The following is a 23,643-nucleotide window of genomic DNA, read 5'->3' as shown; positions in this document are numbered from 1 at the left end:
CACAGTTTTTTCTTGCCTGACTATGTTTATTTATTTATTTACTTATTTAAGAGAGAGAGAGAGGGAGAGATGGAGGCAGATAGAGAGAGAATGGGCATGCCAGGGCCTCTAGCCACTGCATATGACTCCAGATACATGCGCCACCTTGTGCATCTGGCTTCTGTGGGTACTGGGTAATTGAACCTGGGTCCTTAGGCTTCTCAGGTTAGTGCCTTAACTGCTAAGCAATCTCTCCAGCCCCCACTATTTTTTTAAAGATATTTATTTATTTATTTTGCAAGCAGAGAGAGGGAGAAAAACACAGAGAGAGTATGGACATGCCAGGGCCTCTAGCCACTGCAAATGAACTCCAGATGCACGTGTCACTTTGTGCATCTGGCTTTATGTGGGTACTGGGGAATCGAGCCTGGGTCGTTAGGCTTTGCAGACAAATGCCTTAACCACTGGGCAATTTCTCCGGCCCTGTGACTCTTACTTCTAAACAAAGATTATGTATAATATGTGGGCAAGATCCTCACTTGTGACTATCAGAAATTTCATTCTGATGTTCCCTCCCTCTTCATTTTGTGTGCAGGATTGCTCCCGGATATAACCAGACCTTTGAAAAGGTCAATGGATGTCAAGCACAAAGTGGTACGTCCAACACTGTGACCCTTTACATGCACGGCCCCGACGTGAAGGCACATGCACGCCATTCATAAAAATAGCAACAACACTCATTCATCAAATGTTTCCATGTACTTACCTTGTGTAGCTTCTTACTAGGGGATGGGGACACAAAGGTAACCAAGACTACCAAATGTGACTAACTGACCAGGTTCTGCTTGTAGCACAATTTCCACTTTTTCTCTTGCCCATTCATGGTGGTAATTCTATGTAATACAGTGGTTGTTAAAACAAAACCAGCTTGTCCTGGTATTGAGCCATTGGGTTCCTAGGTGAAATATAAGATTGGGTTCCTATAAGCCTCTAGTCACAACATTTTTTTTTTTGTCAGCTGATCAATATATAGCTGTTAAAAATTATGTTTCTCAGGCTGGAGAGATGGCTTAGAGGTTAAACGCTTGCCTGTGAAGCCTAAGGACCCCGGTTTGAGGCTCGGTTCCCCAGGTCCCACGTTAGCCAGATGCACAAGGGGGCGCACACGTCTGGAGTTCATTTGCAGTGGCTGGAGGCCCTGGCGCGCCCATTCTCTCTCTCTCTCTCTCTCTCTCTCTCTCTCTCTCTCTCTCTCTCTATCTGCCTCTTTCTCTCTGTCTGTCGCTCTCAAATAAGTAAATAAAAAATAAACCAAATTTTACAAAAATTATGTTTCTGTCTGAAGACAAATCAATGCATGATGTTAATTTATTAACATTGAACGCGTGGCCACAGCACACTGTTGGAACTCCATTAGTGAGGTGACGCATCGTAGACTCCCTGTCTTGAGGAACCCTGGACAGCACTTCAGCAAGATAGCCAGACCCATTTTAAACAGCAAAATCACCAACCAAAACCTAAAAATGCAGAAAATATGGGTCTGAGTAGACACCTAATTACTTTATGAGAGCACAAAAAAAAGAGCTGTTCACCTTGTGTGACCTCAGCTGGGGACACACGTGTCAGGTGATTTAATTTTTTTGCCACTCTATGCATGTCTACCAATGACCTCAAAAGTGCCGTATTAACCTCAGATTATGCATACATTTCAGCAAGTAGGTGAATTCACAAGCGTAGCATCCATAAATAATGAAGGCTTAACTATATATTTCCTTCGGCCATTTTTCTTTTAGGATACATAGCTGTCTCATGATTTATATAAACTTTACATATTAGAATTGTACTCTTTTGCTTATCCTATTAAAAAAACTATTTTTATTATTGAGTTACTTATTTACAAGAAGAGAGATAAAGAGAGAGAGAGAGGAGAGAAGGGGGAGAGAATGGGCATGCCAAGGCTTCCAGGTGCTACCAACGAACTCCAGACACGTGAGACACTTTGTGCATCTGCCTTTACATGGATACTGGGGAATTGAACCCAGGTCATTAGGCTTTGTAAGCAAGCGCCTTAATGGCTGAGCCATCTCTCCAGTCCCTATCCTATCTTATTTTATAAACATTTGCCTGTTTGTCATTCCATTTTACTGTTGTTCCCTGTTACCATAGTGGCTTTTGACAGTAGAATCAGAATATCTTTTGAATGGAGGGACACTGATTCTGGTGTTTTGAATGTAAAATGACCACCTAGGTTCATGTGTTTTAATACTTAATCCCCTGTTGGGGTACCGTCTGGGAAGGTTGTGGAGCCTTTAGGAAGTGAAGCCTTGCTGGAGGTAGCTGTCATGGTGGGGGGCGGGTAGAGCTTGAGCTTTTATAATCCAGCCTGCTAGCTGGATTCTTGTTCCTTCTTGCCTGCTAATGTGATGATGTGCTGCAAGCTTTCTGCCCCTGCCAAGGTCTTTTTTCTCACCCTGATGGACTCTACCTTCTGAAACTGTAAGCTGAAATAAATTCTTCCTTCCCTAAACTGCTTCTGTTGGCTGTTTTGCCCCAGCAATGAGGAAGTTCCTGGAACATTGATAAAGGAATTTTTAAAAGATTTTTTTGATCATTATGAACATGTCTTTTGTTTGTGGGCTTGCTTGCTTGATTTTTTAAAAAAAAATTATAATATTTTTTGCTTACTTTTATTTATTTATTTGAGAGCGACAGAAAGAGAGAGAGAGAGAGAGAGAGAGAGAGAGAGAATGAATGGGCATGCCAGCACCTCCAGCCACTGCAAACGAACTCCAGACACATGCGCCCCCTTGTGCATCTGGCTAACGTGGGACCTGGGGAATCGAGCCTCGAACCAGGGTCCTTAGGCTTCACAGGCAAGTGTTTAACCGCTAAGCCATCTGTCCAGCTCTTGCTTGCTTTTTTTTAATGCTCTTTTTTTTTTTTTTTGAGGCCAGGTCTTGCTGAATATCCCAGTTGGCCTCAAACTTCTGCCTCAGCCTCCCCACTGCTGGAATTTGAGACATGTACCCCTGTGCCTGCTTTGGTTGATTTTTTTTTCTCTTTTTACTGTGTTTTATTTTTTATTCATATTTTTAAATTTATTTTTATTAGACATGGGCATATTTAGTATGTAAACAACACATGTTGGTACCATCCTTGCCCTCCTCCCTGCCCCTTTTCTGTGGAGGCCTCCCTCGTTGGGGACGCAGGTCAACCCCACGGGAATTGTGGGTCATGTATTGTGGGGGTAGTAGTTTTAGGGGAGAGGCAATGTCTCTGTGCAAAATGTCCCAAATTGTGGCTCTAACAATCTTTCCACCCCCTCTTCCACAAAATTCCCTGAGCCACGTTGGGTGCATTTTAAGTCTACTTCAGTGATGGGCACTTAGGAGCCTTTGGATCTCTGGGTTGGTAGGTGTTGAGTGTCCTCAGTGTCTATCTCCTTCACCCTTGTGCTGATGTCAGATTCTATAAGAAAGCAGCACTCTTGTTCATTTCCCTGATTCCTCTGTGGGCTCAGCTGGGGCCAGGGTGGAGTGCGCTGGGTTGTTTATCTCCTCAGGTCCAGCTCCCATCTGCAAAAGAAAAGCAGATTCTCCAACAGAGAGTGAAGTCAGCACCGGTTAAATGGGATAGCCATCATTAATTTAGAGAGAATTTAAAAGGTGTGTACCCTCTTATAGCCCAAGATTAGAGGGAGCTTGACAATGGAAAGCAGAATCATTATCTGGATACGATTTTGACTTGTTTCCCAGTTCCAGATACGGTTTCCTTTCCACTAGCAGATCTGTTAGCATCTCTCCCTCTCTGTCTCTTTTTAACAGGCACATCAGATTTGGGGCTTTAGTAATCTTCCTTCAGTATCTCCAATCTATGGAAAGTTGTGTAAGTTGTATAAACTATTGTTTTATCTCTGCTTTCCGTCCTTATTTTAAATTTTATTTTATTTATTAGAGACAGAGAGAAAGAGAGGGAGAGAATGGGATTACCAGGGCCTCCAGCCACTGCAAACAAACTCCAGACCCATGTGCCACCTTATGCATCTGGCTTATGTGGGTCCTGGGGAACTGAACCTGGGTGCTTTGGCTAGAGAGCCTGGCACAGCCATTCTCTCTTTCTATCTGCCTCTCTATCCTTTTTCTTGCTCTTAAATAAAATAAAGTAAAAAGAATACCGGGGGGGGGGTGCAGCCTAATGATAGGTCGTTTACCTAGCACATACAAAGCCCTGGGTTCAATTCCAGGAGAGAGGGAGTCAATAAATTTCAATTCTTCATACATAGCCAAGTCTTCTCATCACACATTTGTGTCTCTTCACTCTAGATATGAGACCTAAACAGCCGGATTTTGACATCCTCATGAACTACAAATCTAGCAGGACAAACTTCCTAAAGCAAGTAAGATTTGTCACCTGCCACGCAGCAGGGGGGTCTCTGGGTGTGTCTTCAAGGCAGTGGGAATGGCCAACACTCTGATTTGGTGTAAAGGCATTCCCAGTGATTATCAGGCCAAAGAGTCAAGGTGTTCTGATGAGAGAGGCAGCTTCCTTAAGCCTCCGGAACAACTCCGGGCATAGGTCCATCCAATTGCTTAGGAAACAAGCTTCAAAGACGCTTCTAAGGATGGAATTCCCACCAGGAAACTCACCTTCACTCTAAATAATTATACTTATGATGTCATGGGTTTGCTGTCCTAGTTAAGTATGTATTAGGCAGGAATAGCCTGACCATTAAAACAAAGAATGTTCTTCAAGTGCCATCTGACATTGTCACCAAGAATCACTAATTATATCCTCAGGTTGCTTTCAAAAGGCTGGTGGGCACTGGAGGCAATCTGATAAAGTTAGCTATCTGGTCAGGGTTGGATGACTCACCTTGGATTCTAGACAGCCAGTTTTCTTACTTTAAAAAATACCTTTCAGGTAACTAGTGCCTTTGCTAAAGTTTTATATTCTTGGACTCTTGGTTTTTTTGTTTTTTTTTTTTTCAAGGTAGGGTCTCACTCTAGCCCAGGCTGACCTGGAATTCACTATGGAGTCTCAGGGTGGCCTCGAACTCACGGCAATCCTCCTACCTCTGCCTCCCGAGTGCTGGGATTAAAGGCGTGCACCACCATGCCCAGCTAATTCTTGGACTCCTAACTGGAAGCAGAGGATTCACACCCAGGGATGTCTGGGTAAGAAATGGTAGAGGAGCTGAAGAGATGGCTCAGTGATTAAGGCACTTGCCTGCAAAGCCTAACGACCAGAGTTCAAGTCCTCAGAACCCAGGCAAAGCCAGATGCGCAGGATGGCGCACGCATCTGGAGTTTGTAACAGCTGGGGGCCCTGGTGCACACATTCTCTCTGTCTCTCTTCTCTCCAACTGTCTCTGCTTAAAAATAAATGTAAAGATAAAATAAAAGAATAAATTCGTAAAAAAAAAAAAAAGAAATGGTAGAGAAACAAGGGAAGGAGGATGGCAGTGAGGGGTCATTTAAGGGGCTGTAGAGAGAGGAGCCAGTCGTTCTCATTCCAAGAGCTCTTGCCTTTTTTTCCCACCCGCATGCGTATTGATCTGACCTCCCACACTGAAGCCCAAAGTACAAAGCAGAAAGGGTAAAAAAAAAAAAAAAAAAAAAGTTTGGGGAAAATACAGAAACAATGCCAAGTTCTGTTCATAAATAATGATGCCTGGTTTGAAAGAGGCAATTTAATTCCCAATTCTGTGGGAAAAGTGAGCTTTGCCGGATGAACGAGTGTTGACAATCAGGACATTTTTTTTTCTCTCTCTCCAGCTTCAGCGACACAGGGAATCTGAAAGTAAGTTGGGCTCATGGGAAGACTCTGAGGTGGATCGATACCCCGATTACTACGGATCGGTGTCATTATTTAGCTGACTTGGGAAAATGAAGCCAGAGCTGGGCCCCAAAAGTTGACAAGCAGGAGGACCTGGCAAAGTGTGCCCCCTTGGCAGGACCGTCCCGGAACCTTCCCTGAAATTCATCTCCCCTTTTTCTTCTGTGTACGTGTGTCTACTGGAAGAGGGGGAGGGCAAAAGTTATCACCACCACCACCATCATCATCATTATTAAACATCTCTTTAAAGAAATGCAAGGCCGGGCGTGGTGGCGCACGCCTTTTCGTCCCAGCGCTCCGAAGCAGAGGTAGGAGGATCTCGGTGAGTTCAAGTTCGAGGCTACCCCTAGAGGCTGCATAGTGAATTCTTAGCTCAGCCTGGGCTTGAGGGAGACCCTACCTCGAAAAAACACAAAAATCCTGCAAGAACCTTTCCTAGGGTGATGTGGCCTCCACCGTGGTGGGCTTGCCTGTCACCAAGACGAGTGTCCCCTGTCTCTGGGAAGTTCCAGCAAGACTCAAGGCTGGGTGGGGGGGAGCTTTTTTTTTTTTTTTTTTTTTTTTTTTTTGCGATTTTGCAGTCCAAGCCATCTCCCAGAGGTTTTCCTCCTCCTAAGGCGGCGCCAGGAGGCAAACTGACTCCCGATTTGGGGCTCGGCCTTGCCCACCCGGTGCCCACCTCCCCCTCAGCCCCCGAGGCTGAGCAAACTGACTCCGATCTTGGGGGCTCGGCCTTGCCCACCCGGTGCCCACCTCTCCCCCTCACCCCCCGAGGCTGAGCATCCCCGGGCCCGGCCATGCCCGCCCGCGGCCAGGCTCCGCCCTGCGACCCGCCCTGGTGCCCAGGCGGCCTGCGCCACCCCGGCCGACAGAGGGCGCTGCAGAGGCGGGCCCCGCGCGGGATGCTCCGCGCCGCCCCCTCCCCATCCTCCGCGGGCCCCACCGACGCCCTGGACCAAGACCACCCCCGGGCCATGCCAGGCTTCTGCTGAACAGGAATGATAATTAAGAATCGCGCCCTCACCCCCAGTCCCCCCCACCCCACCCCTTGCTATTATTTTTGTCCTTTATAGCCCCACACTGGGCTAAAGACAGTCCCTGGGAGCCATCTGGTCCTTCCTTCCCCGGGACTCCTTCATACGGTTTCCATTAAGGTCCCCTAAACAGTACATTGAAAATGCAGCCCCCCCCCCCCCCAGGACTGCTCAGGGAACCTTCCAGACTTCTGCCTGCCCTGGCCAGCCTGGTCGGAGAATGGGACGTAGAAGGAAATGAAGGGCAGCGCCCAGGAGTCCTTTGCAGGAATTTCCATCAGCTTCACCACTCATGGCAAATGGTTGACATTCAGTGATGTTCATGTTTGGTGTTCCCTGAGTGCAAAGCATAGCCTGTTAGAATTCAGGTTTAATTCTAAAAACCAAGAAAATAAAAAAATAAATCAATGGCAACATTACAGATGTATCTTCAGAAATTCACTGTAACCAGCAGCAAGAGTTACAGTTGGAACGGTGTCTGTCCGGTGTTTGTCCCTCTTTCCTCTGTAGGAATAAAACAAAAGTTAGCCTGGGGGGGGGGGGGGAATACTCCCTCACACGTGGACGAGGGTTTGTAGTCCAAGGAAAAGGAGACAGGCAGGATCAAGGCATCATGAAAGAGTGATTTATCTGGAAAGTTCCTTTGCATTTATAAAGCATTAGTCGGTCAGCTTTCTGAACAGACTGGAAAGTGTAGTGCGTACGGAGGCCACGTGGCTAAGAGCAAAAGACTGAGTCTTGGGGCCCAATGCAAGCACTTGATGGGAAGGAACTCCCTCTCCAAGACCTTCCCCACCGCAAAAGGGATTCTAAGTGCTCGACTGAATCAACTTGTGGTGTGCCTTCTCCCATGGAACCTCTGCCCCTCCTCTGGGCAGTGCCCCATTTGGGGCGTTTCAGTTCTATCTCCCCTCCCCCCTTGCTTTCCTTCCTAGCCTCCTCCTCTCCGGCCCCGACCATGTGATTTTATTTGGGTTTTTAAAATGAAACCAGGTGCTGCTTCAAACAAAGACAAAGTAATAACAAGGAGAGACGATCCAACGCCTCAGGAATGCGCTGAGTTTTATGACTCAGGCTGCCCTGGCCTCCAACCCGGGCTGGCACAGAGAGGTGGGTGGCACTGATCTGCAGACCATACATGGTAGAAAGGGTGGTCAAGGCAGCCTGTGACTCACTTCCCCAAAGCGGAGGAGACTCTTGCACTCGGTGGAACAAGACTTCCCTGAGGCCGGAGCCTAAAGATGATTTAAGTTTTCCCTGATGGGCCAGACCCTTAGGATGGGTTAAGGAGGCACCCTGACCTTTGGAGGAGAAGACAGCTCAAGAGAATGGTGTTCAACTCCGCGCCACCGCGGACTTAGGCAAAGGCACGTGGTGCCTTTAGGAAATGAGCCTGGAGGCTGCAAACTGACATGAAAATTAGCATGTAATGGAGTAGAAACAATGGCTGGGGACATCCAGGTCACAGGATTGCTGCAGAACCTCGGGTGGGGGAGGGGCGGGGTGCAGGATGTTTTCAGAGCAGAAGGGTGGGCAGTGAAGACAGCTCAGGAAGAGCTGGTCTAGGATGGGCTTCTGGGGTGCTATCCCTAAATGCAACCAGGCCGAGTGACGTGACTAAGAGCCAGCCGTGGACTTTCCATTAACACCCAGAGGAGCTCAGACACACATCTGTGCATTCTGAGAATTCTTTTCAAATGAGCATAGTAATGGGGTGAGGTGTAACTTATTTTTATTTTTTTTATTTTTCCTGTTACTAACACGCTGAAAGCACACTCGGGCTAACGTCTCTTTCAACGGGGTGGCAGGAGGGGTCTGAAATTGGGTGATAAGGCTGCCTGGGCTCCCTTCATTACCCTGGCCCGGGTGGAACCGATGTGAGTGAGAAGTCGCCCTGCTGGGGACTGGCTGCCACTTTTTGAATGAATTTTGAGTGGCATCTGAGGGCTTGATTTTCCTTTTTTTTTTCTAAATTTCTTTTCAAGTCCATGGTAGACCTATCAAAAAGCTGTGCTTGCAGGGAAAAAAAAAAAAACAACTCTGCTACACTTTTTCATTAAAGTGTACTAACCGGGAAAAATACAGTTCTTTAAGGATGGTGACTTCATAAATATTTACAGCGCGAGCAGGCGTCACTCCACCGCAGAATGGGCTCGTTCAGATTTATTTATGATGTGCCACTCGGGTGAGTGACATCCGTCATCTGAGTGGGCCCAACACTCAGTTTCTCTAAAGCATGTTTATGGAGCGATTATGCCTGTGAATATTTGTTATTTTTAGGCCCTCTCCTCTCCTAACCCCCCACTTAGCCCGCATAAGTCCCTAAACTAGCAAAAAGTCAAGCTTTTGGCACAGGGCAGATTTGATCCCAAATGACAAGGCACGCGGACTTAAACACCCCGGAGAAGCATTGGAAGGACTGGGACGGGCAATTAGAAGAGGAATGACAATGGGTGTCGCGTTCTTACACTAAGGTGGTTTGTTGGACCTCCATCTGTCTCTCCTGTCACAGGTGAGGGCTCTCAGCTGGGCAACAAGGGTGTTGACAGATGATGAGTGACAAATGCTCATAAAACCCTTCCAGACCTCCGTTTCTCTGTCCAGCACTGACCAGACCTGCACCCATGCCTCTGGGGCCATGATGTGGGGGGGGGGGCACACCATGAGCTCGGTCCAGGTCATTAGTGTGACCTGAGAGCTCCCATCTTGGCCACAGGCTGGGGCAGCTGTGTTGGAGAGGGCCTCCTGGCCTATAGCTAGGAATATTCTGACCTACACATTTCTTGCTAGACACAGGCCTACTTCAGAACCCAGCAGTTGCCTCTCATCGGCTTGGTGAGCTATTGTTTATCCTAGGAAGGGCCAGGTCTTGGCACCAGGGGGCACGAAGCATTGCCAGCCTTTTATTTTTAGAGACAGGAAAATGTCTGTTTTGTTGGCAGCTGCTCATTTCTGGCACGCACAAGGGATGGTGTAAAAAAAAAGTTCAAGTGAGAGATTCCAAGCCTTAAATTCAGGGCATATGACATCGGAACCACGAGTTTCTCAACAAAACCCTTTGTGGGGCCTGAGGGCTTGCATTTGCAGCGCTCTGGGCAAAGCCTGATCCAGATGAGACACCCTGGTAGCAACAGTTTTTGTTTTTTGTTTTCAAGGCCACAGACCTTATAGCCTGAAGTCCGGTTTGAGTGCATAAGTGGCTGGTCTGAAATATTACTTTCTTTTTTTTAAATTATTTATTTATTTATTTATTTGAGAGCGACAGACACAGAAAGACAGACAGATAGAGGGAGAGAGAGAGAGAATGGGCGCGCCAGGGCTTCCAGCCTCTGCAAACGAACTCCAGACGCGTGCGCCCCCTTGTGCATCTGGCTAACGTGGGACCTGGGGAACCGAGCCTTGAACCGGGGTCCTTAGGCTTCACAGGCAAGCGCTTAACCGCTAAGCCATCACTCCAGCCCTGAAATATTACTTTCTTGACCATTCCTCTTATTGACAACCAACCCAGAATCTAGTCCCACTTGATAGGAGACAAAAAAAAAAAAAAAAATCTTCTTAACTTCATGTCATCAATTTCCTCCATGCCCGATGATAATTCTTAGATGATAATTGTTAGATTATATCCAGTTTCCATGACCAGAATCAGGAATTGCATTTCCAAGCCTTAGTGGAAACAGTATTATCCCCAATCTGGCTCCATACTAAAAAAAGTTTTGTTTTATTTTGTCTGTTCTGTTCTGGCTATTCACATGTATATGAAAACATTTTGTAAACTGTAATGACATACTACACAGAGGTAAAAATGAAATAATTAAAGGTAGAAAATTGTGTTCTTTCTATCTACTTTCTTTTCTCCCCAACCTTTGGGAAAAGGTTGTTTTCTAATTATAAAAATAAAATATATACATGCTCTTTTATTACTTTTATTTATTTATTTAAGAGAGAGAGAGAGAGAGAGAGAGAGCAAGAATGGGCCTACCAGGGCAAAGAAACCCCAGATGTATGCACCACCTTGCACATGATGGCTTACATGGGTCCTGGGGTCCTTCGGCTTTGCAGGCAAGTATCTTAACCGCTAGACCATCTTTCCAGCCCCCTTTACCACTTTTATAGTCATGAATACCTTTTGCGTTCATTTTGTTTTTCTTGCTGGAAAACACCCTTTGGTAGGTTTTCATTTGTTCTCCATCAGAGAGTGGGCAATGAATTTCCACAGGGAGGGCTGTGTGAGAATTTGTTTTGCTATCTTTCTGTTAGACAAGCCCTGAGCAACTTCTGACCTCTCCTCATCCCCCCACCCCGCCACACCTAACTGATTCCATCCCCCCACCCCGCCACACCTAACTGATTAACACCCTGCCTGGCAACTGCAGAGAGGTGAGAACTGTACCCTGAATTCTCGGAATAACCGCAAACTGTCCTAGGCCAAAGGCCAAGAAGATTCTGTAACTTTCCACCACCTACCTCCTCCAGCCCCTCCCTCACCCAAAACCCTAACCCTAACCCTAACCCTTTAAAAGGCCCCTCTGGCTCAATAAAATGGGACTCTTGACAAGTGTACATTTGCTTGAGTCTCTTTCTCTCTCTCTCTCACCCATCTTATTTCAGGTTAGGGTCCTCCTCGCCCCCATGAAAAACTAGGTCCCGCGGGACGGGACATCTTTCTGTTTCTCTCTCTGTATCTGTTCATTTGGCTTGTTATAGAGTTCTATGTTTGAATTTACTTTTCCTGAACGTTTTCTCAATTGTTGTTCCACTTTTTTTTTTTTCTGGAAGTTTCTGTGGTGTTGGGCAGTCCCCTGCTGACCTGCTCCTGGTTGCTTTGTAAGTCTCTTTCTGAGTCCTATTGGAGCTTGTACCTGAATCCTGGTTCTGGAGTTTCATTGTGATTTCACTATGTGGGAGTTGATTTTAAAAGTTCTCCCCCACTTGGGGCTGATGAGCCCTTTCAGTCTGAGTTTGGAGGAAGGATGAGGAGGAAGAAACAAGAAAGGTTCCATTGACCTATATAATAAACTAGAAACCAGAAACTAGAAAGGTTCCATTGACCTATATAATAAAGTGCTGAGGGAGAGAGAGAGGAACTGTGGACCTGCGTGTTGGGAAGGATTTTAGGGAGACAAAGGGGGGGAGAGTAGTAAGTCTTGGAAGGACCCCTGTTAGTTTGGCAAGAAAACAGTGTCCAAAAAAAGATTTTTAGGGCTGGAGAGATTGCTTAGTGGTTAAGGCGCTTGTCTGCGAAGCCTGAGAACCCAATTTCAACTCTCCAGAACCCATATAAGGCAGACACAAGGTGATGCATTCACACCAAATGGCACATGTGTCTGGAGTTTGATTACAGTGGCCAGAGGCCCTGGCATGCCAATTCTCTGTCTGTCTCATTCGCTCTTGCACTCTCATAACAGATAAAAATAAGCATTATAACAAGATTTTTAACAACTTTGAATATGTGTATATAATATGAATATATATGTATATATAGTATATAATATGAATATATATATATGTATATATATAGTATATAATATGAATATATATATATGTGTGTGTGTGTGTGTGTGTGTGTGTGTGTGTATATATATATATATATATATATATATATATATATATATGACTCTTGTTTTCATGATTTTATGTTGAGACTGAACTCCAAGACTGCCTTGAGTTAATGAGTTATATAATATAAATAATTATTAATGTAATGTCTTTCTCTCATTCTGTGTTTCTCTTTCTTACTCCCACCCCTAAATATAGGATACCTTTTATTTTATTATTTTATTTTCTTTTTACTTTTTATATTGGATATAGGGTTCAGTATATACCCAGGCTGGCCTTGAACTCTTGGTCCACCTGCCTCAGCCTTGGTCCTTCAGAGAGCTAGGATTATAAGTGCAGGCCATCATGATTAGCTCTTTTTAAAATTTTTATTTTTTCATATTTATATTATTTATTGGCAAGTAGAGACAGAGTGTGTGTGAGTCAGAGAGAACTGGTGTGACACTTTATGCCTCTGGTTTTACATGGATTAGGATTAGAAATGGAGGCAGATGGTTAGAGAGATGGCTTAGCAGTTAAGGCATTTGCCTGTAAAGCCTAAGGACCCAGGTTCAATTCCTCTGTACCCATTGAGCCACCTCTCCAGCTGTGATTACCTTTTATTAAAATATAAAGCAAACAAATGGAAGTTGAAGGTCTCAGGTCCTACTATTTCTCCAAGCACTCCTCTGTACTTCACGCATTTGCCAATCCCTAACATATTCTTTTATCATTAGCAGCTTATGGGAAACATAGACAAATGGTTTCTTCACTCATTCAGTAATCTAGTTTGTCACCAGATGATTTGTCATGAATACATGATGGATTTGGACAGAAGCAACAGCGTAATGGCCAAGCTCAGGGCAGGCCAGGACTGTGCTTAAGATCTGGCATGTGGAGCCCTGCTTCCTTCCTCAGAAAGCCCTTACTCCAGATGGAAGAAGGCACTCCTAGACTCTCTAGGTTGGCCCGCTGATGGCGGGCAGGTGTGGCCCAGAGGAACGAAGCTTGGGAAAGGCTCAACATACAAGGCAACCTCATGTCCGGCCCCCGCAGCAGAAGAGGCAGGCCCTCTCCAGTCAGGCTTCTTCCACATTGCCTGAAATGTAACCATGGCTTTAGGATATTTTTTTGTGCTTGGCTAACTTGAAAAAAAAATATTCAAACGAGCCATCAAATTATTTCAATGATTTAAGTAGCAGGTTTCCATATGGCCTTTTCATATATTTTGAGTTTTGTCAAACTTTTAAAAAAAATATTTTTTAAAATATGTTTTATTTATTTATTTATTTGAGAGAGAAAAAGAGGGAGGAAGAGAGAGAGAGACGGGGGGGGGGGGAGAGAATGGGTGCTCCAGGGACTCTAGTCACTGCAAACGAACTGCAGACACATGTGCCCCCTTGTGCATCTGGCTAACGTGGGTCCTGGGGAATCGAACCTGGGTCCTTTGGCTTTGCAGGCAAATGCCTTAACTGCTAAGCCATCTCCCCAGCCTCTCGCCGAACTTTTAAAAGGAAAATGGCTGTAGGGATGAGTGTGGAAAGTCCAAATTCTCCTAAGAGAGTAGGGTTGCATGGCGGCTGTTTCTTCCACCTGTGTTATGTGTAGTCAGGAATAGGCAGTCTGTGTAATTCGCAAGGAGAAAGGGAGAGAGAATGGCTCACTCTTCTGCCTAGCAGATACTTAGGGATGGAGTAGTCCAGCCCCTCCCTCCACCAATATTAACTTCCCATTTGTCCATTGCTGCCATTTGCATTAGGATTTGAGAACTGCTTATCCTCTGCCTGGTTAAGTAGGGACACAGAGTGGTTTATTAATCCCATTTACTGTTTTTTTGTTTGTTTGTTTGTTTGCTTGTTTTTCAAGGCAGGGTCTCACTCTAGCCCAGGCTGACCTGGAATGCATTATGTAGTCTCAGGTTGGCTTCGAACTCACAGCAATTCTCCTACCTCTGCCTCCCAAGTGCTGGGATTAAAGGCGTGCACCACCACGCCCGGCTTCCATTTGCTGCTTAGTGCGGATCTTTCTGGAAGACCCCATACACAGTGATGGAGCTTTGGTGGGTGGGTAAGTGTCTGATGGTCTTGCTGGGGCCAAGATGGGGATAAAATCCAAAGGACTGCAAAGGCTGTCGATCACGGTGAAGCTTTGCCGACCTCTCCCGATGCCTACTCTAGACGGTTAGTAGATACTGTACCTCTGCCCATTGGAGGGTCATGCAACATGAAGGAAGGAGCTGTGGGGAAGGAATGGCTTGGAACTGGTATTCAGCCAATAAGAGCATCTCTGAGGGACTGAAAGGGGACACTTCCAACAAAATGAAGCTCAGGGGACCACTGACCCTGAGGGGCAGCCAGACAGACACTGGCCTCTTGGATCCTCGGGAACATCAGGCCACCACTTGAAGACACCAGCAGCATTTCTTCCCTGTCTCCCCTCGTACATTACCAGGGTTCTACTTATCTCCAGAGAGGAGGAAATGTGTTCCAAATTATTCTTTCCTGCAAGAAAAAAAACAGCATTGAGGTTTTTAAAACTACATTTTATAAAACGAGAGCCATACATTTCCTTGATAATTTTAGTGCTAGTTTTTCATTCTTGGTTAGCCTTTATTAAATTATAGCCGTTTACTCATCTCTTCACTCTTTGTTGTTGTTTTGGGGTAGAGAATTATGTATCCCGGGCTGGCCTTGAACTCACTTTGTAGCTGAAGAAGATGTTGAACTCTGCCTCTGCTTGCCAGTTCTGGGATAACCAGCATGTGTGACCATAACATCCTGTTGATGAGGTGCTGGGAATCAAACCCAGGGCTACATGCAGATTAGACAATCACTGAATTAACTGAGCTATGGCCCTAGCCCACTCCATCCTTTATGCCAAATCATGGATATTATATATATGAATGCCCTTCTGGAATTACCTATCCAAGAAAAGAATCCATTAAAAAAATTGTTTTATTTTATTTGAGAGGGAGAGGAAGAAAGAGGCAGGTAGAAAAGAGAGTGAGCGTGCCAGAGCCTCTAGCTGCTGCAAATGAACTCCAAACTCATGCGCCTCTACGTGCATCTGGCTTACATGGTCACTGGAGAATGGGACCTGGGTCCTTAGGCTTCACAGGCAAGAGCATTAACTGCTAAGCCATCTCTCCAGCCCAAAGAATTCACTTGTCATTTGCTTGCTTTGGGGTTCTATTTATTTACTTGTTTATTGAGAACTTTGATACATGAACATACTGTAATTGGCTCACTTTTCTGTTCCATCATTCTCTTCTTTCCCCTTCTCCTTGAACTGAGGACCCTCCTCTTTCCAAGTAGCCTTTTCTCTGTTTTGATGTCCTTCCCCTTTTTGTCCTCCGCCATCCTCCATGCGAAAATGCTGATGGTTTCACTGAGGTTGTGTGGGTTTTGTGGGAGTGTGGCAGCAACCACTGTGAGGTCCTAACTGCACTGGTTGGTTCATGTTTGGAATTCAGTACCCCAACATATTCCTTCCTACCCTGTGGCTCTTCCATCCATTCTGGAAGAGGGGCCAGAAAGAATGGAAGAGTCCATTTAAAGAGAGAGAGGGAGAGAGAGAGAATGAGGTTTGAAATAATAGCCACCCTTTGTTTTGAAATTTAAGTTTTCAGAAAACAGCATTTGGAAAAGCAAACCCACCTCTAGAAAACGTGACAAATGTCTAGCAGATGTGATTACTGCAGATATTCCCCTGAAACCCCGGAAATTTCCACTTCCTCTGGGTTTGCTGCTCTAATGGAAGAGCGCACCGAGGAGACATACACACTCTGCTTCTCAAAGTGTGGTCTGCAAGCTCTGCCAGATGGTCCTCTTCAGAATAAATGCTTTCAATATGATAATGTTTATATTTGTGTTTCTGGCATGAATTAATACTTTTCTCATGATATTTAATAAAAAACAGATTATTTCATATCTGTCTCATAAAATCCAGTACCTTTCTGCTCATTCGGTCCTAGGAAGGTTTTATTATTATTATTATTATTATTATTTTTTGGTGGGGGGAGGGTTGTCCTGTTGGTGAGGCGGCAGCCAGAGTGGGCTGGAGAAGTGAGCTCTCTCCTCAGCTGGTGTGGCATGCAGCCAAGCAGGATTTGAAAGCCATTCTTCTCCACTAAAGTTGGATTTGAAATGCCTCAGAAATGCCCACATGAGACCAGGGCACCTATATGAATAAACTTTTTTTATTTTTAATTTTTATCTTTTTAATTTTTAAAAAAATTTTTATTTATTTAGTTGAGAGTGACACAGAGAGAAAGGGTCAGATAGAGAGAAAGAGAGAGAATGGGTGCTCCAGGGCCTCCAGCCAGTACAAACAAACTCCAGGCGCGTGCGCCCCCTTGTGCATCTGGCTAATGTGGGTCCTGGGGAATGGAGCCTCGAAAGGGGGTCCTTAGGCTTCATAGGCAAGCGCTTAACTGCTAAGCCATCTCTCCAGCCCTAATCTTTTTTTTTAATTTTGTTTATTTTTATTTATTTATTTGAGAGAGACAGATGGGGGGTGGGGGGAGAGAGAGAGACAGAGGGAGAGAGGGAGAGAGAGAGAGAGAATGGGTACACCAGGGCCTCTGGAACTGCAAATAAACTCCAGACGCGTGCGCCCCCTTGTGCATCTGGCCAACATGGGTCCTGGGGAATTGAGCTTCGAACTGGGGTCCTTAGGCTTCATAGGCAAGTGCTTAACAGCTAAGCTATCTCTCCAGCACTCCAACTCCTTTAAAAAATATATATTTTGTCCCAGCACTTGGGAGGCAGAGGTAGGAGGATTGCCATGAGTTTGAGGCCACTCTGAGACTATATAGTGAATTCCAGGTCAGCCTGGACCAGTGTGAGATCCTACCTCAAAAAACCAAAAAAAAAAAAAAAAGAAATATGTGTGTGTGTGTGTGTGTGTGTGTGTGTGTGTGTGTGTGTGTGTTTGCAGACAGAGAGAGAGAGAGAGAGAGAAGAGACAAAGATAGAGAATGGGTCCCTCCAGGGCATCCAGCCACTGCAAACAAACTCCAGATACCTGTGTCACTTTGTGTTCTGGCTTTATGTGGGTACTGGGGAATTGAACCTGGGTCGTTGGGCTTTGTAAGACAAGCACCTTAAATGCTGAGCCATCTCTCCAGCCCCCTCCAACTCCTTCTTTGAACCTGAGAGAATTTGCTTTCAGTTCCTGATCTGTCACTGACATGACATCCTTGAAGGTCACTGAGGCTTGTCACACAGGCGAGGCCCGTGTCTGGGCTCACCTGCTGTGCTTTCCCTTGTCATTTTGCAGAAGTCTCTGTGTCCTTGTCCCTGAGCCTATGTGCAGCTTCCCTGATGGCTTCTTCTCATTGTCACAGTTGCTACCAGTGTCCCCTGCTGTCAAAATTAGCATCTCCCAAGTGTCTACCTTCGGGCCCTTTGTCATTGTCATTCTAGCAATAGTTGCTCACGTGTTACCATCATCTTCTCTGGGGTCCTCAGCATCATTTTAATTTTGTTATTTATTTATTTTTTTGAGGTAGGGTCTCACTCTAGCCCAGGCTGACCTGGAATTCACTATGGATGGAGTCTCAGGGTGGCCTCGAACTCACTGCAATCCTCCTACCTCTGCGTCCCGAGGGCTGCGATTAAAGGTGTGCGCCACCACACCCGGCATTTATTTACTTATTGGTGGGGGAGAGAGTGGGTGCGCCAGGGCCTCCAGCCACTGCAAGCAAACTCCAGATGCGTGCGCCCCCTTGTGCATCTGGCTTATGTGGGTCCTGGAGAGCCGAACTGGGATCCTTTGGCTTTGCAGGCAAGCGCCTTAACTGCTAAGCCATCTCTCCAGCCCCTCAACATCATTTTTTGCATGTATAGGCCCGATCCTGAGCTTCTTTCTCAGCTGTGGAATGGCTTCTTTTCAAGAACGCCCTATTCAGAGGGAAAGCTGGTGATACACCGGTGTGGTTCCTGAAGACCTTCTCTCGGGTGTGAAGAGAAGAGACTGGTTCAATGCTTGGCAAGTCAGATAAATGGACACCGAAGGACTCAGTAAACCTCTTTATTGAGACCCTCAGACATTCAGTGTATGACTTGATGGACAAGAAGTCTGTCCAGAGATCACAAAACTGCGCCCTCCCCACCCCACCGCTAACCAGCCGGAAGCTGTCTGTTGACTCATGACCCTGGGCGAGCCAGATCCCTGGCTGTCTATCTTGGAAGAAAGGGAGAAAGAAGTTTGCTCCTGTCTTCATGATAATCCTCCTCACCTCCCGCCCCCACCAGCATGATCCTGCCCTTGTGAGACATGGGAGTGACAGGTTTCCCATCTTAGGAGTGTTAAAATGGGGTGTGGCCCTCTGCTACCCCAGAACAAGACCCTGCCAGAGATGTCTGCCTGCTCCTTCCTTTCTAACCCGCCTGGAAAATCTTTTTCCTTACAGACTCTGTGATCAATTCACTGTCCAAAGAGAGGGAGGAAAACACACACACACACACACACACACACACACACACACACACAGAGAAGGGTCACAAGAGGGGCCAAGCAGAGCCTAAGTTTTGTACTTTGGGTATTGTTGCAGCCAGGTTCACATTGCTGGTAGAAATCACCCAACCAAGAGAAGCTTGTGGGAAAAAAAAGAGGTTTATTTTGACTTCCAGGCTCAAGGGGAAGCTCCACGATGGCAGGGGAAAACAACGGCATGAGCAGAGGGTGGACATCACCCCTTGGCCAACATAAAGTAGACAATAGCAACAGGAGAGTGTGCCAAACACTAGCAAGGGGACACTGGCTATAAAACCCATAAGCCCGCCCCCAACAATACACTGCCTCCAGGTGGCATTAATTCCCAAATCTCCATCAGCTGAGAACTTAGCATTCCGAACCATGTAAGTTTATGGGGGACACCTGAATCAAACCACCACAGGTGTTTTGAACAATGATGGACTCTTCTCCAAGCTACAGAAATCTGGGTAAATAGCAGGGTTGAGGAAAACCTCATGGGTGGACGCCACTCAGCAAGCTGGGACCCGGGACACTGACCCCAAGGGTCCCAGTTAGTGGTTTTGTCAGTTTAAGTCATCATGAACACTTCTGATCTCTCTGCCATTCCTGTCTTTTCCGTCATCTGTTCTTAGTTTTGCTGGCATGATTTTCCTAAAACTCAAGTATTATGGTGCCGTCCTCATCATCATTTTTTGTTAGCACTCTCCCACTAGAGTTGCTTAGAAGAAACTGTAAAGTTCAGTCTCCTAGACAAGAGTTCAAAGCCTTCCACAAGCTAGCTTCATTTGGTATCATGATAGTTTTACCAGCACAATCCACAAGGCTATCGCTCACCTTGCCTTTGCTCAAGCTGTTCTCTCTTAGTTAAAAAGTTTCTTTTAAATTCCAGACAGAGAGAGAGAGAGAGAAAGAGAGCGAGCAAGAGAGCGAGAGAGGGAGGGAGGGAGGGAGGGAGGGAGGGAGGGAGGGAGGTCTCCAGGGCCTCCAGCCACTGCAATTGAACTGCAGGCGTGCACACCCCCTGTGCGCATGTGCGACCTTGCACGCTTGGGTCACTTTGTGCATCTGGCTTATGTGATACCTGGAGAGTTGACCATGGGCCCTTAGGCTTTGCAGGCAAGTGTCTTAACCACTAAGCCATCTTTCCAGCCCCCAGGCTGTTCTTTCACTCTGGAATGGTTTCACTTTTCCTGCTTAGGAAAGACCTACTCCTTCTGTAGATTTTGTTTTGCTTACATCATCTCCCCCCCCCCCCCCCGTCCCCCACAAGGCGTCCTACCCTGGGAAGACTTAGTAGCCACCTCTGATATTTTCGCAGCATTTTTAAGTGTCTTTTTCCTGGTATTAGAATGCATTTTCTTGAATACATATTTCTTTTTAAAAAGATTGCTCTCGAGCTGAAGAGACGGTGTAGCGATTAAGCACTTGCCTGTGAGGCCTAAGGACCCCAGTTCGAGGCTTGATTCCCCAGGATCCACGTTAGCCAGATGCACAAGGGGGTGCACACGTCTGGAGTTCGTTTGCAGTGGCTGGAGGCCCTGGGGTGCCCATTCTCCCTCTCGCTCTCTATCTGCCTCTTTTTCTCTCTGTCACTCTCAAGTAAATAAATAAAAATATTAAAAAAAATATTTCTCTCTCTCTCCCTTTCTCTCTCTGTGTAACTGTGTGTGAGTGTGGACATCAGTGTGCTAAAGCATATATGTGAAGGCCAGAGAAAACTTTGGGGTGTTGGTCCCTGCCTTCCACTTTATGTGAAGTGGGGGTCTTCTGTTCTCATTCATCTCTGTGTCCTCTTAAGTGGATTTCAAGCTTCCAGAAAATTCTGTCTTCATCTCCCATCACACCAGAGGTGTGCTGGGATTACAGAAGCCTGCCATGGCTCCCAGCTCTTGTATGGGGGGGTCTGTGGATCAAAACTCATGCTTGTATGACAAGTGCTTAACCTCCGAACCATCTCTCTGGCCCTCAAACATGTATTTCTTCTATTGGTTGATAGTTCCTTAAACCAGGAAAAGTATCTTGTCTATATTTCTTACCAGTGGCTGGTACTCACCTTTCCATATATATAATATATATATTTTAAAAATTTATTTATTTATTTATTTGAGAGCGACAGACACAGAGAGAAAGGCAGATAGAGGGAGAGAGAGAGAATGGGCGCGCCAGGGCTTCCAGCCTCTGCAAACGAACTCCAGATGCGTGCGCCCCCTTGTGCATCTGGCTAACGTGGGACCTGGGGAACCGAGCCTCGAACCGGGGTCCTTAGGCTTCACAGGCAAGCGCTTAACCGCTAAGCCTTCTCTCCAGCCCTCCATATATTTTTTGTTCATAAAATAACAAGCTGGAGAGATGGTTTAGTGATTAAGGCACTTGTTGGCAAAGCCAACAGACTCAGTTTGATGCCCCAGTACCCATGTGAAACCAGATGCACAAGGTGGCTTATGCATCTGGAGTTTGTTTGCAGTGTCTGGAAGCCCAGTTGCGCCCATTGTCTCTCTCACTCTCTCTGTCTCTTTCTCTCACTCAGATAAATTAGAGGGCTGGAAAGAAGGCTCAGCAACGAAGGTGCTTGCTTGCAAAGTCTAATGACTCGGGTTTGATTCACAGTACCCATATAAAGCCAGATGCACAAAGTGGTGCATGCACCTGGAGTTTGTTTGCAGCAGCTAGAGGCCCTGGAACACCTATTCTCTTTTTCACCTCTTCTTGTAAATAAATAAAAGCCATTTAAAAAATAAATTATTAAAAAAAAACAAATGAAAAGGTGAGGGGACATTAGTCATTGGTTACGCTGGGAGAGGAGAAGTTCACTGGGTGAGCTTGGACAGGCTTTAGAAAAGGATCGATGGGATATCAACTTCAGCTTGTGAAAGAACAGAGATGGAGGATAACGTGGGGGCGGTGATGGATTATGGGGAATATCGGGGCTCAGCCCTACACATGGTTCCCTGGGACACAGAATCATGCTTGTGCCTAGTGAGCCTCTTACCCCACGCAGACAATCCCTGCTGTCAAGACCTTCAGCTGCAGGAAATTATTATTCTGCTTATTTAAAGTGACGAAGGCCCTCTCGGGGTCACTCGGACGCCTGCATGTTGCACTGTTTCTGCTGCTGTTAGCTGCCTGATGTCGTGAAGAGCCAGGTCCTGACTGACAGCACCCTCCCGACCCACTGCTCCGCCCATTTGTTTCATCCTAGGGAAGATGGGCAAGGGGGGGGGTCTTTTGATTAATGATATTTCTTTGACCCTTAATTTATTCTTTTCATATGTTAGCCTCTTTCATCGGTCTGTTTTTATTTTCAGCAGCACAGAAGAAAGACGAAAGCGATTATATTTTAATAGGAAGCTTGGAATAGCAAAACAGATGGTCTTCCTTCTGGAGGTTCACAACATGCATGTGTGTTTGTGTGTGTGTTATGCATGTCCTCCATGCATTCCTTATATGTGTTCCACGTATGTATGTGACCATCCGTTAGTCCATGTTTGTTACAGTCTTCCCTCGGTAAAAGAAATACTAGTTGTATATTTGCCAGTGAAAACAGAGAAGACCTATATCCAGAATATTTAAATTTTCAACTTTTAAGAAAATTGTTTATGTATTTATGTGCAGGGGGCGGGGCAGAGAATGTGCACACCAGGGCCTCCAGCCCTGCAGCAAATGAACTCCAGATGATGCACCACTTCGTGCATCTGCCATTACGTGGGTGCTGGGGAACTGAACCTGGGTCCTTCTGCTTTGCAGGCAAGTGCCTTAGCCGCTAATCCATCTCTCCAGACCTAAAGTTTTGACTTAACCGTGAGAGATTGATACTCTCTATGCAACCCAGAATATCTGAGGAAATTATACACACAAAGAAAATACCCGGCAAATGTAATCATTATATTCCTAACTGGGGAACTGCGTCCATGCCTCATGCTTGAGCCCCATTCATAATAAGTCAAGGCCTGTGAGAAGCACCTCAGTGCCTGGGCTTGACCTTGGCCTGGGTGATAGTTTCTTTCCCTGGACTCTGTTTGATTATTCAGGGTTCAAGGCAGGAAGCAACTCATATCCTTGTGAAGTGGTTTCTCTACAGGTTCCTATAAGATCTTTATCCATTGAAGAAATCACAAAATGAAACCCAGAGGTGGGATCCTAGCTTAGTGGCAGAGCTCTTGCCTAGCGTGTGGGAGGCCCTGGGTTCTATACCCGACACTGTAAGACAAACGAGCAATGAAAGACAAACACCCATCCAACCAACCAAACCAAAATCCCAGGTAAGAGGAGGCCGTGAAAGGACCCACCATGTGGAAGTGAGGGCTTCCAGCTGCTTCTTAAGCGTTCCTCCTCCATTCCTTCACATCATGACCGTCCACTGTCCTCGGCTTTGCCCACTCCACCTGTTCTTTGTGCAAGTGGGAGGGGCTAAGCTAAAGTGACAGGAGATGTCTGGAGAGATGGCTTAGTGGTTAAGATGCTTGCCAGCATTGCCAAAGGACCCGGGTTTGATTCCCTAGTACCTGTATAAAGTCAGATGCACAAGGTGGCGCATGCATCTGGAATTCATTTTGCAGTAGCTAGAGACTGTGGCATGTCTTCTCATTCTCCCTCCCTCCCTCTCTCTTTCTACGCCCCTTCTCTCTCTCAAATAAATAAATAAATAAATAAAATATTTTCAAAAATAAAAAAGTGACATGACATGAACACTATCTCGGATGGACATCTCTGGTTCCTCACCTTTCCTGAAGTGTCCTGCTGCAGTAAGGTGGATTGAAAATACCTCACCTCAGCTTTAATA

General features: G+C 45.9%; 1 protein-coding gene across 1 annotated transcript; it reads left to right on the top strand.

Annotated features, from left to right (window-relative positions):
- The first annotated feature begins 578 nt into the window (after positions 1-578).
- C12H4orf51 (chromosome 12 C4orf51 homolog) lies at positions 579-5,877 on the top strand. The gene is made up of 4 exons (XM_045130851.1): positions 579-633; positions 3,804-3,864; positions 4,302-4,375; positions 5,754-5,877. The coding sequence occupies exons 1-4, from the start codon at positions 613-615 to the stop codon at positions 5,853-5,855; spliced, it is 258 nt and encodes an 85-aa protein (XP_044986786.1). The 5' UTR covers positions 579-612; the 3' UTR covers positions 5,856-5,877.
- Positions 5,878-23,643: the final 17,766 nt, after the last annotated feature.

The sequence above is a fragment of the Jaculus jaculus genome, chromosome 12, assembly GCF_020740685.1.
Source record: "Jaculus jaculus isolate mJacJac1 chromosome 12, mJacJac1.mat.Y.cur, whole genome shotgun sequence".
Lineage (NCBI taxonomy): Eukaryota > Metazoa > Chordata > Mammalia > Rodentia > Dipodidae > Jaculus > Jaculus jaculus.
Note: the sequence above shows the minus strand (reverse complement) of the source record. Positions and strands in the feature narration are given on the sequence as shown.